This window comes from Nelumbo nucifera, chromosome 1, assembly GCF_055504915.1.
Source record: "Nelumbo nucifera cultivar China Antique chromosome 1, China Antique-T2T, whole genome shotgun sequence".
In the NCBI taxonomy this organism is placed as follows: Eukaryota; Viridiplantae; Streptophyta; class Magnoliopsida; order Proteales; family Nelumbonaceae; genus Nelumbo; species Nelumbo nucifera.
Window position 1 is genome coordinate 97380419 of NC_142649.1, and position 12605 is coordinate 97393023.

At 37.2% G+C, this 12605-nt stretch overlaps 1 protein-coding gene across 6 annotated transcripts; it reads left to right on the top strand.

The window, feature by feature from the left end:
• Nucleotides 1-1466: 1466 nt before the first annotated feature.
• Nucleotides 1467-11182, top strand: LOC104610582 (putative protein phosphatase 2C 12). Of its 6 annotated transcripts, XR_737443.3 has the most exons (10): nt 1475-1682; nt 2222-2551; nt 3975-4146; nt 5582-5735; nt 5817-5880; nt 6990-7097; nt 9645-9770; nt 9861-10078; nt 10570-10993; nt 11077-11182. XR_737443.3 is itself a non-coding variant. In XM_088889519.1 (9 exons), the coding sequence occupies exons 2-9, from the start codon at nt 2306-2308 to the stop codon at nt 10787-10789; spliced, it is 1308 nt and encodes a 435-aa protein (XP_088745645.1). In that variant the 5' UTR covers nt 1475-2145; nt 2222-2305; the 3' UTR covers nt 10790-11182. The 6 variants fall into 6 exon arrangements, 4 of the variants coding, with proteins under 4 accessions (XP_088745645.1, XP_010275585.1, XP_088745652.1 ...); XR_016077295.1 differs by having other exon boundaries at nt 1467-2551; XM_088889519.1 differs by having other exon boundaries at nt 1475-2145; nt 10570-11182.
• The last annotated feature ends 1423 nt before the right edge of the window (nt 11183-12605 follow it).

The window sequence follows — 12605 nt, forward strand, 5'->3', positions numbered from 1 at the left end:
TGAAGTGGTTATTTTAAAAGAAATAAATGATAGTATGTAATAGGGGCTATACAACTATCATGCATCTAACCAAGTCAATGTATGATATATCATATATAATATATATTTATATATGATATGCACTATAGAGTTGGATTTAAGTTATCTAAGGGGTCAACTCTAACCCAGCCCAAAGTAATAAATTTTAACCCTAATCTCAACCCAAGCGTCAACCCGACCCAACACAAATCGGGTTGGATTTGGGCCAAGCCGGACCAAGTTGCAGCCTTTGAGGCATATCGCATGCAATCACGTCCCAACAGCACAACTCACAGGGAAAAAAGAATTAACTGGCGCCGAGAACTTCGGGTGACTCACCGCTGGTCCAGGTGGAAGTCAATGGAATGGAGTGGGTGGAAAGGTAGACCAGCTAGATATACAGAGATATTGAGAGAGAGACGCGCTGGATAACTGGGGTCCACATTTACCACATTATTTAATTGTTGTCATAAGTACTGCATCATTTTTCTTTTATTTTTTGTTTTTTGTTTTTTTTTTGTGATCGGCTTTCTTTTTCATCAATCGCTTGAGATAACCCAATCAGTGCTGGGAAGTGGGACCCAATATAGACTTTATTCCAATCTACTGGCTGTCGGAGCTCCGTACCCGATGCTTGCATCATTTTTTTTTATAACATTAATTAATGGATCTTTCTCAAATTTCCTTACAACATCCAACTTCCAACTTGCGTGAGCGTGGAGGTGGAGGAGTTGACGCGGTTCCTTTCTCTGCAATGCCATGCCAATATACGAACGGAACAAATTAACAAAACAATTGCGTTATTGTGTATATTCAAAGCGCACCGGCACCGCTGGGCGCTAGCGTGAGCATCCTTGTTTGATTCTCTTAACCGGCACCCATCAGCATCTCCACGTTTCATTTCATCTTTGCAAGGTACAGTCCACTAAAGCCGGGAAACAGGCAACCAAAAAAGGGTATATTGACTCAAGCAACTGCTGGCGTTTATATAAGCACAAAAAAAAAAAAAAATGAATGAATGAATGAATGAATGGTTTAGGATTATTTTATTCACGACCATGGGCCATGATGGGCCATGGCAATGGCCCATGGGTGTTGTGTTGATTTACCGTGTACAGATTGCAAAACGTAGATTCATAGCAACACTCAAATCACATCACATTGAGATTCCTTTTGGAGGAAGACGGGTACGGGACGTTCACGTAAACGTCTAAGAAGACATTAGCTTCTTCACTGGACCTACCAAACTCCAGATGAGTCCAGTTAAGACTCCAGACTTTAGCTTCTTCACTGGGCCCACCCAACTCCAGATGAGTCCAGTCCATACTCCAGACTTTAGCTTCTTCTGTGGGCCCACCACTCGCCTCCCTTTATTTTAAAATAGAAATAGTGGACCCGAGGCGCACGCTAGAATCCGGCCCTTTTTCAGCTTCAAATGGATTCGTTGTTGACATGTCAGCACAGCAGACAGCAGATGAAAGAAAAAGAGGGGACGAAGACGAACAGCTCTCTTCTCTTCCTACCTCCAGAGTCCAGCTTCTCTCTCTCCAATGGAATTTTTGCAGGGCGCCGGGATCCGCGTCTCTCGATTTCTGCAACAAAATCTATTTATAATCTCACCTCTCTCTCGCGGTTAGCAATCATCGCAACGAATCTCTAGTCCTGTGAGAAATTCAATACCTTCCTTTCTTTTTTTTCTCATTGCTTGTCTTGTGTAAAGTATAATTTATAATTTCACCTAGTTATTCAGCTGTTTGTCTTATCGGTTATTGAATTCTTCGATTACGAAATTCGGTTCCACGGATTTGGTTTTGTTGACATTGACTTAATTATTCATAATTTGTCTTGATTTTTTTTTAACATTCTACGGTTTTAGATTGGGTTGCAGTTTGGATCTTGAGCTCGTAGTTGATCGTGTGATTTTATTGCGTTGAATTCCTGTCGTGTTTGGATTTTTCTTTCTTATATATTAATTTTCTGGTTTCTGTTATCACGGCAGAAATTTTGATAATTCTGGGTCCGTTACTGGTATTTTTGTTAGATTCTTTTTCTCATTGTTGACTCGGTCAGTCAATCTACTTTTCTTCCTTTTGAATGTGAGAAGTGAGAACTGAAGAGGACAAGAAAGTAAGGAAAAGAAGACATAAGAGGTCTTGGTCGTTTGATCGTTTCATATCTTATGCTTGCTTACTTTTTGCTTCAGGCCTCTATTGAATCTAGTTTAATGGAATTGCGAGGCATGGAGGACTAAAGGTGAACAACTTGTGCAAGAAAAAGGAACATCAAAATGGTTCCGCTAGCGGTGCTGCTCAAGCGTGAATTTCGGGAGGAAACGATGCCCACGAAACAGGAACATCAAATGGTTCCGCTAGCGGTGCTGCTCAAGCGTGAATTGTCGAATGAGAAGATCGGAAAGCCAGATATCATACACGGTGAGGCCAATCAAAGTAAGAAGGGGGAGGACTTTACGTTATTGAAGACGGAATGCGAAAGAGTGCCAGGAGACGAGGTTACCACATTCTCAGTCTTCGCGGTATGTTTATTGTCTATATATCTGCTTTTTCGCTTTACCTATCTCTATCCTTTCAGTTTATTTTTATTTATTGTTTAATTTCCTTGCTTTATTGTCTGTATTGCTTATCCCCTTCAGTACCAGCATCCACAAACATCTTTATGTCTTGGGAGGTTCCAAGTAGCAGTTGAGAGATGCATGCATTTTGGAAGGGACACTAGAGTTGTGAGGTTGGGATTTAGTTCGGTGCTTCCATGAAAAGGTGGTTTGGACTATAATGGGTCCACTGCAGGACAAATATAGTACAGGTTTAGGAACCGCAAAGCATCTAATCTGTTTATTTCGGGATGCTTGACAAACCCCATCACCTGATTATGATGTATTTTTAATTAATTAATTATTGCTGAACACATTGTGCACATCTGTGTCATTTAGACTGGAAAAATTGAGCATTTACAAATTAATTAGAATGTCTTTGAAAGGTCATGGGCGCTGTAATGTAGGGGAGCTACTTTCCCTGGGTCACTCAAAAGAATTGATCCACCATTACTCTGCATGTTTAGATTCTCTATTTCTTTATCGAAGACTTCCCTATTTACTTTATACAATCATCTGTTACTGTCGCACATCTGTTGGTTGTTTCAACCACATTACCTGGTTCTGTTTTGCTTGACACACACAAAGAAATATGATATTCATCTCTCTGAAGCCTTGCATGCATTGAGTTATTTCAAGACAACAAAAGGAGTAAAATATCACAGTTGACATTTAATGAAAATTTAATGAGGAAGTTGGTAGAATTAGAAGCAGCCAATTTCAAAGTTGTGGTGGATGTATTCAAATACAAAGATGCTTTTGTTTGTAGGTGTATTTTTGAAGTGATGAGCGTAAACCTCCTATATTTGACTCCAAAAGGATCTTTTTTTGGGGGGATGAGGTTGGGTGGGGGGGAATAAGATCTCATGTGTTCATGGTCAACCATCAAGGAGAATATTCCAGGAGTTTAGAGGCAATTTTATGTACTGGATTAGTGAATTTACTTTACCAATTTTGCAACTTCTGTTTATCTGTTGGTTTGTATGGTTATGGTGCATCTGTTATCCATCTCTCAAACACAGCAATTTATGTTTTAGTATCATAAGAAATTTGTGAAAGGAAAGGTTGACATTAACTCTGTAGTTTTAAATTTCTACTAATTGAAAAAAAAAATCAAACTGTTGTTGTTTTCAGTTCTTTGTCCTCCATGCCTTCCTTCTGGATTTCTTTGGGCACTGTGCATCGAAGTGTCAACTGTTGGTCTATTGCTTAAATTTCTTTTGACGTGTATTTCATTGCATCTTATCTTGTATAAGAGTTTAAACTGCAAGTGCCTCCTGTTGCAATTATACCATTCACCTTTTTTATATTTTTGTATATTGATCAAACTGCCACATATTATTTGCAGATATTTGATGGTCACAATGGGTCTGAAGCTGCTATATATGCTAGGGAGAATTTACTAAACAATGTTTTGGGTGCAATTCCTTCAGATATAAGCAGAGATGAATGGTTAGCAACATTGCCAAGGGCCTTGGTTGCAGGATTTGTTAAAACGGATAAAGGTTTTCAAGAGAAAGGTACCATTAGTGCATTACTGTATTTACTGTATTATTCTATTACCACTACTTGCCAGTAACCAAAGTGCAATTATATTTTTGTCTTTTTATTTGATGAACTCATAGACAGTGTCATTAACTGCATTGGTAGTGAAGTTACAATCACCATCTTGAGGAAGTTTTCATGTTCATATAATGTCATCCACCTTCATGTAATTATCTTTGCAGGTTTGACATGTAGAAGAAAAGGAAATTGCTATAAATGGTACACATACACTGCTATGATACCCCGATACCTGTACTAGGTTCTATATAATGTCAGATACTCTAATTGTAGCATAAATTACATTCCAACACTGTGTTCAGCCATATCCTTTCCATATCTGGGTAACATAGTTTCATTGGTGTTTGTGTAGGACAAATTCATTTTAACAAGGCATCTTGCTAGATTTGAGTTTAGGATGGTTCTAGACCATAGTAGTGAGGATAATACAGGGAGAACCATGGTGAGATTTTTTTTTTTTGGTAATAGTGAGGTGGGTTTTGAGTTTTGTTTTTCTAGGGGAGGGTTAAGAGACTTTACCTGTCCCCTAGCTTCCTTTGTACTCTGTCCCTATTTCATTAATAAAAGGTTCTGTTATTGATAAAAAAAAAAGTGAGAAGGTAGGTGGGTTATGGTCCATTCAAGGGGATGCATGGATTAGTACAAGCACTCCAAACTGATTTATCTAATTTCCTACGATATGATGGCTAAAACTAAGGGAACTGTTTAATGAAGCATTGGTAAATGATGTAATTTTGCATCCTAGATTCTTCTGAATAGTTAATGGACAGGAGGTGGACAGCCTTGTTCAACTTCTTTCCAACTAGACCATTCCAATATCACTTCGAGGAATGGAGACAGGGTTTAGTTGGCTTACCATAATGAGCATGATTCCTTGAGTTGAAACTGAATATCAATCATCACCATATGTCCCCCAAAAAATTACTTTCTTTTAATATGGATTGAGGTTCTCTTAAGACCAACCATAAATCGTCTAATCTCATGGAGGATTATAACAAACATATGCTTTTTGTGTGACTTCCTAGCTGAAAATATCACCTGCTGTTGCATTTCTTTTTCTTTTTCTTTTTAAAGGCATAGAGAATTATCTCCAACATTTTGGGCAATAGTTAGTTTGTTACCCTTCATGGTCTTTTTTGGCCTTGATCAAATCTGGCTGGAAAATAGTTACATTGAGAGGGGTCACACGCTTCTGGATCTCCTTCCTTTTTATATTTCCTATTTGTCAGGGATTGTGTGGATAATAGTCGTATGATTTTTATATTATCCTGCATGCAAGGTGTTCCAGAATATTGTGAGCTTGCTTTGATTTCGGCAATATTAGCTTTTATTTGCATTACAGTTATGAGTGATATCTGCTAATGTAAAATGATCACTTGATTACATTTTCAGCACAAACCTCAGGAACAACTGTCACTTTTGTAATAATAGATGGATGGGTCATAACTGTAGCATCAGTTGGTGATTCTCGTTGCATACTTGAATCTGCTGAAGGTGACATATATTCTTTGTCAGCAGATCATAGGCTAGAATGCAATGAAGAAGAGTAAGTGTAAATTTGATATTTTTGATGTTTTACCCCAAATTTGGTTCTTTCCTTGAAGTTTTACTTGGTACACTTTAACAGGAGGGAGCGTATAACTGCAAGTGGTGGTGAGGTTAGTAGGCTTAGTACTGGTAGTGGTGCTGAGGTATGCTTCTTTGCAAATAACACGTACTACTTTATTATTGTTTTTTAAGTGGCTTATAAAAAATATTGTTTTTAAGTAATTGAATACTAACATATTGTGCAAAATGTCAGTTTGTTGGTTTAATATTTTTTTCCAAGCAGCTGTAGACTCTAGACATTCTTTCTTCCCTGATATTGTTGACTCATTTTTCATTTCCAACTACTAGTATGTCTAGTTCTTCACAATTATCCTTGTAAGACTTGAACTTGGGTTGGGAGAATCAGTGAATCTGGAGATGAGAAAATTGAAAGAGTCCAACCAAATCTTTCCTAGTTTACTTTGTCAAATTGTGAGACCTAAGAACATTTCTCACTACCTCAACTCTTGTCATTTTGGCCTCACCCTCTTCTACAACCATCAACTTGAACTTGATCATTCTTATTGGAAACCAAAACTCAAATTTCTATGGAATTTGACCATGGAGAAATTCGACCTTTGAAAAATGGGAAGATTTTTCATTTCCAAATTGCTATGGGCTCACCACCTTATTTACTCAAATAGCTATAGAATTTTTCATTTCCAACTTGGATCTAGGTATATCCTATTTGAATCCAACCTTTAATAATCAGAAATAAAAATGAGATTAAACCATCGAAGATAAAAGACAGAAAATTTTCATTTCAAGTGCCATAGATGCCAGAGATCTATTCTAGACTATTTACCTAGTTTACAATTACTGTTGAAGGTCCCATGGTCTCTTGTGGTTTCAGAGGCTTTTAGACATCAGACATTATTGCAACATTAATAATACTTTTAGGACTATCATTACCACCTATTGCATTGCAATAGAAGTTGGAAATGTTTTTATGGATGCTTTGAAAGTTATGGTGTCAATATGTCTATAGACTCATCTTGGAATTGCATATGCATAAACAAAGAGATGGAATTGTTGCTAATCCCCTGCAACTGTTTTCTGTCCTTTACTAGCTCATCTTTCTAATATTTTCTTTTGAAGGATCCAATGTTTTATAGATGTACTTTATTTCCCCACCTTTAAGAACGATCATGTTTGACTCAATATTGTTGATCAAAGAAAGATATTTGATTATGCTTCAACTCTAAATTTTCAGATTGGCCCTCTGAGATGTTGGCCAGGTGGTTTATGTCTCTCAAGATCTATTGGAGATATGGATGTTGGCGAGTTTATTGTCCCTGTCCCCTATGTGAAACAAGTGAAGGTTTGTCAACAATGTTCTACATGCACATTAAATTGATAATATTATTTTTAATGTACTCTATTCTTATCCACATTTCATTGGACTGAATTTCTCCCTCTCTCTCTCTCTCACGTGCGCACATCCGCACACACACACAAACACTTCACTCACATATACACACATATGTGCTAACATTCTGGTGGCTGGGGTAGGCAAGGTTGATACAGGCCCATTATAGGGCAAATGGATTACTCCAAAAGAAGGGGCAGAGACAGAAATATTAACAGTAGAATGATGCTACTTGCAAAGTTTCGAAAAGGAAAATAGACACTTGTTATCCCTAAGAACCATCTGAACCTATTTTCTAGTATTAAACAAGGCATGTATTTATAGGATTGTATTGTTTCTTTTTCCCTGTTTATGAGTACCAATTGGAGATTCAAGCTGAAGCCATAAGATCATGAATGAAGGGTCTACAAGGGGATGGGAAAAGGGACAAATACTACAAAAAGGGTTAGGGTTCAGAGTTTTAGGGCTTTATTGAAAGTTGATTGTTAATTCTTTCCATCAAGGTTGAGGGTTAAGTTGATAGGAATTGAAGGGTGATCGTTTATGTTTGTTCTAATTATTTGGATTTTGTGGTTGTGGAGCTCTGTTGGTTTTCTATAGGGGACTGTTCTCTTTAGTTGAAGTTGAAAACTCAGAAGAAAGGAAAGAATAGAAGAAGGGAAGATAAGACAGTTGTTCATTCCTCTCTCAAGCCTAGTGCATGAGGGTGGGCCTTGGTGCGACGGTTGGGTTGCTCCATTGCAACCTAGGTGACCAGGGTCCAAATTTTGGAAACAATCTCTTTGTATGTGCAGGGGTAAGGTTGTGTGCACCTGCCCCTCTCTAGACCCTCATTGGCAGGAGCATTGTGCGTTGTGCTTCCCTTTTAGCATAATTACAAGGATACCCTCAGTAGGGCAGATGACTCAGTAGTATAATGAATAAAACAAATAACAGGCCCATAACTAAGGCCCACTAGCCCTAAAATAAAGAGTACTAAAAGGACAAATAAGGAGAAAAGAATTAAGGTCCATTCAACCCAATGTCTCTATATTCCCCCTCAAGTTAAGCGTAGATGTCAATCATGCCTAACTTGCTTACATAGTGTTGCAACTTTGCCTTAGGAACACTCTTGGTCAAAACATCTGCTAACTGCTCCTCTCTCCCTTATGCGCTTCGTTCTGTCACGCTGAATTGGGTTATAAGCAATGTTAATGACAGCTTAATTGTCACAATATAACACCAAGGGTTTATCATAAACATTGCCCATCTCCTCTAGGAGAAACCTGAGCCATAACAACTCCAAAACTCCATGGGCCATGGTCTTGTACAGTTTTACTTCGCCTCAACTAAAGATCCAGCTACCATAGACTGCTTATTAGTTCTCCAAAAGACAAAATTTCCTACTACCGTAGCACAATAACTAGATGTGGATCTCTTGCCATCTATACTACCAACCCAATTAGCATCTGCATAAGCCTCTAACTTCATGTGTCCGTGCGTAGCAAAGAGGATTGTGTTGTGAGTATGGGGGAGGTTGAAGTTGTTGTTTAGCTGCAGAAAGTTGTGTGGCCAAAGAAGACCTTTTTGGTTTGGATTTTTTGTTGTGTTTTTTGGAAGGGTGTTGGCTTTATTGGTTTGGTTTGAGGTTGGGCTCTTTCGCTGCCTTCTATTGGATGTTTTATTTTTTATTTTTTTGTTTTTTATATTGTTTACTTTTCCTCCTGGGTGATCTCTTATTACCTTCTCATGTACCTTCTATTTCTTACAATTAAAAACATACTGATTAGAGTGAGTGCTTTTCCTACTCCACAAAATAAGAATAGATAAATTCTTACTCTTTATACACAGGTCCATGTCTAGGGTGATGATGTTCTTTTATATGCAGTTGATGGATGGATTTTAATAATTACATAGCCTTATATGGGCACATGTAAAGCAAAGGATAAGAATAGATCTGTTGTCCTACTCTAGAGAGTGGGATCAGTATTCCAGTATTCCTTTACTAATGAATGTCATTTTTTTTTATCTACTAATGAATGATATTGAGAAGGCAAGGTTGCTACATTTTATACATAGTTCCTACATTTTATACATAATTTATTTAGTCTCTACTTATATTTTCTGTGCCATATGTTTTTCTCTCTCAGTATCATCCTATACTGATTGAAAAAAGAAAAGAAAAAGTTGTTACTTCTTTGTTACAGACAGTTCAAGATATCTTGAAAACCTTCACATTCTGTGCATAACCAAAAAAGCTGCTCCACAACTATTTTGCATGGGGATAAGGATCTCTAAATGATGGAATTTGACTAATTTTATATATAAGTTTAGGCTTTGAAATGATTGCAATTTCCAGTTCTTTCACTGATCAGTTTTTGGCACTAGACATTGATTCTGGTCTTGAGATAACCTCAGTTCTAATTTGTGGTCTATGTCAATTAAAAACTATGCATGTATTTGTTGGTACTAAACCCTGGCTTTCATATATTAAATGGTGTATTATCATTATTTCTGCAGCTTTCTACAGCTGGAGGTAGGCTTATCATCTCAAGTGATGGTGTTTGGGATGCTTTGTCATCAGAAATGGCTCTCAATTGTTCCCGTGGGATGCCAGCAGATGCTGCAGCTGCCCAAATTGTCAAAGTACATCTCTCTCTCTCTCTCTCTCTCATGTGCTGATGATTTTTCCATTTTATTGAAATTAGCATTTAACTACAGTCTTTCTTTTTTTAGGAGGCAATACAATTAAAGGGGCTTCGGGATGATACAACATGCATTGTGGTTGATATACTGCCACAGGAGAAGCAAACATCTCTTCCACCACACAAGAAGCAGGGGAAAGGAGTCTTCAAGTCCATGTTCCGCAGAAAGTCAGCTGAGTCAACTTCTTGTTTAGAACCAGATATTGTGGAGGAAATATTTGAGGAAGGATCTGCTATGCTTGCAGAAAGGTTTGTACTCAGTAGGGCATTGTAACTAACTTAAATTGATGTTAAAGTTCAGGTACAAAAGCCATTAGTAGGTGCAATGAAAAAAAAATCAGGCTGACATGCATGAGAATGTGGTATCTAGTCTGAGAGTAGCTATCTCGTACAAAAAAGAAATTAAAGAAACAAAAAGAAGGAAAAAAGAAACAATAACAACAAAGGTTGAGTCCATATACAGTCCACCCCTCCCAAGAGGGATAGCTGGGACCAACATTTGGGTGATGATCCTTTTTTACCCCAAGGCATAAAAAATATGGTCTAGGTTTGTATTGCATGCTCTTTTTTTTTTTTTTTGTTTACTTGTTCATTTATTGTTTTTCTTATATGGATCTCTTTCCTTTGTTGATTCATATGTTTTTCTTTGAACCCATTCTGGATGGTTTGGCTACAGTATAGACAAATGTAACCATCAAAGGCTTGGGTTCTTACCTGGGATGTGTTTGTATGGATTGCAGGTTGGATATTGAATATCCGCTGTGCAACTTGTTCAAGTTGTTCATATGTGCAGTTTGTCAGCTAGAGATGAAACCTGGAGAAGGTATTTCAGTGCACGGAAGTTCATCAAATCCAGGAAAATTGCGTCCATGGGATGGTCCCTTCCTCTGTGAAAGCTGCCAAGCAAAGAAAGAAGCCATGGAAGGAAAAAGACCATCAAGGAGTAGTGCAACTGACTAATCCATCTTCAGCGATAGTCTTGTTGATTTTGCAATTCTTGGCACTAACGATTGTTTCAGAGCTGACCAGATAGAGGAAAGTTGGGGGCCTTGTCCTGGTATTTACTTTGTCCAGTCACACGTATATGTGATTGAACGATAAGCACCAATCTGACATCCCTGTCGGGATTCATTGTACCTGATTATGCTGCTGCTTCAGGACAGGGTAGGGGTTTGAGCTTTTCTGTTTATTTATAAAGCTGTATGCTGAGTTGAGGAATGATGCATCAATTTTGCCTGTTTTCCTAGGTCTTGCAAGAAGGATTGGTGAATTTACCAAGCCTTGGAGGTCTCTAACCCAATTCTTTTCCTTTTGAGATCAATCCATTGTATATGTGTCCATTTTATAGAGCTAGGATTGAATTAAACAGTTTCCTTTGTAACATTACAATACACAGTCGGGTAAAAAATTATACGATTGAATTAATTTAAAAAAGTCTCTGAACTTACTGAGCCTTTCGTGTTTAATGTTATTAATTTGATTCTGATTCATCGAGAAGGCAAATTGAACATTGAGAATAAAGAAAGGAAAATGGTGTATTCTGTAACCTATGTTTTTCAAACCTTTTCGTATATTAAAAAGTTACAAAACAAAGGTACTGCATTTCCTCTTAGGCCCGTTTGTTTCTACCTGTGTTCTTTTCCGTCCACGTAAGCTTTTCTTGGTTCCATTTTTATCCCTTTAGTTTTTTTTGTTTATAGTGTCTGTTTAATAGACATTATTGTCCAATTATATTTTAACAATTTTTCCTCCATGTGGGAAGGAGGGTAAGACTGCACGGGTAATTGCCAAAAACTTGTTTGAGGGAAAGTTGTTTGTTTTACCTGGATCCAACATTAATCAAAAAAAAAAAAAATGAATACAGAAAACTTGACAATTTTCCCATTCACCAAACTCCCCAAAACATACCGATAAATGAAAATAATACCCAAGTTATCATGAACATTCTAAGGTGAGCCCCTGCCTTGTTTGATGTGAAGCATCATAGCAATTATAAATATTTATGGACTCGACAAGATGTTACAAATTGGTAACCAATTCATCAATTCACGTATAGACTCGACTCTGCGGGGTGGGTAGGGGTGAACATTTGGTTTATTCAGTTAGAAACCAAAAATTTTAAAACCAAACTAAAAAAAATAAAAATCAAACTGAAACTGAATTATAGAAAAACCAAAAATTTTGATTTGATTTTCGATTATTTCAGTTAAAACCGAATTTTAATAATATACACTCTATTACATATATAATATATTATATATTATGAAATCAAATTTTATTTGATTATATATAAATATATAATATATAATAATAATTTAATAATAGTAGAAAGTTTGTTTAATTTGGTTAACCAAATTTTTAATTATAAAAATTGAAACCAAAAACCAAATTAACTGAACCGATTTAACTAAAAAACTAAAACCAAAATTTTTTCGATGTTAACGGAATAGTGCTCACCCTAAGGGGTGAGGACTTCAGATGCCGTGGAAGAAAGCTCCTTCAACAGCCTGTGCTGTCTACAATGTTAGTTTCTGTATTTCGGATTTCGGACTGGATGCAACAGTACCAGTGCTGGAAGCATGGCTTTGCAGGCCAACGTATCACATGGAGAGAGACTGCACAGATAAAAGGTTTCTCTTTTCCGAGATGTAGTGTGTTCTTACCACGTAGAGAATAAGAGAAACTGAGAAAGGATTAATATTAATCATTTTATAGGCATGGCAAAACGCCAGCATTGAAGCTGTACCGAACAATTTGACTATGATGCCGTACCGGA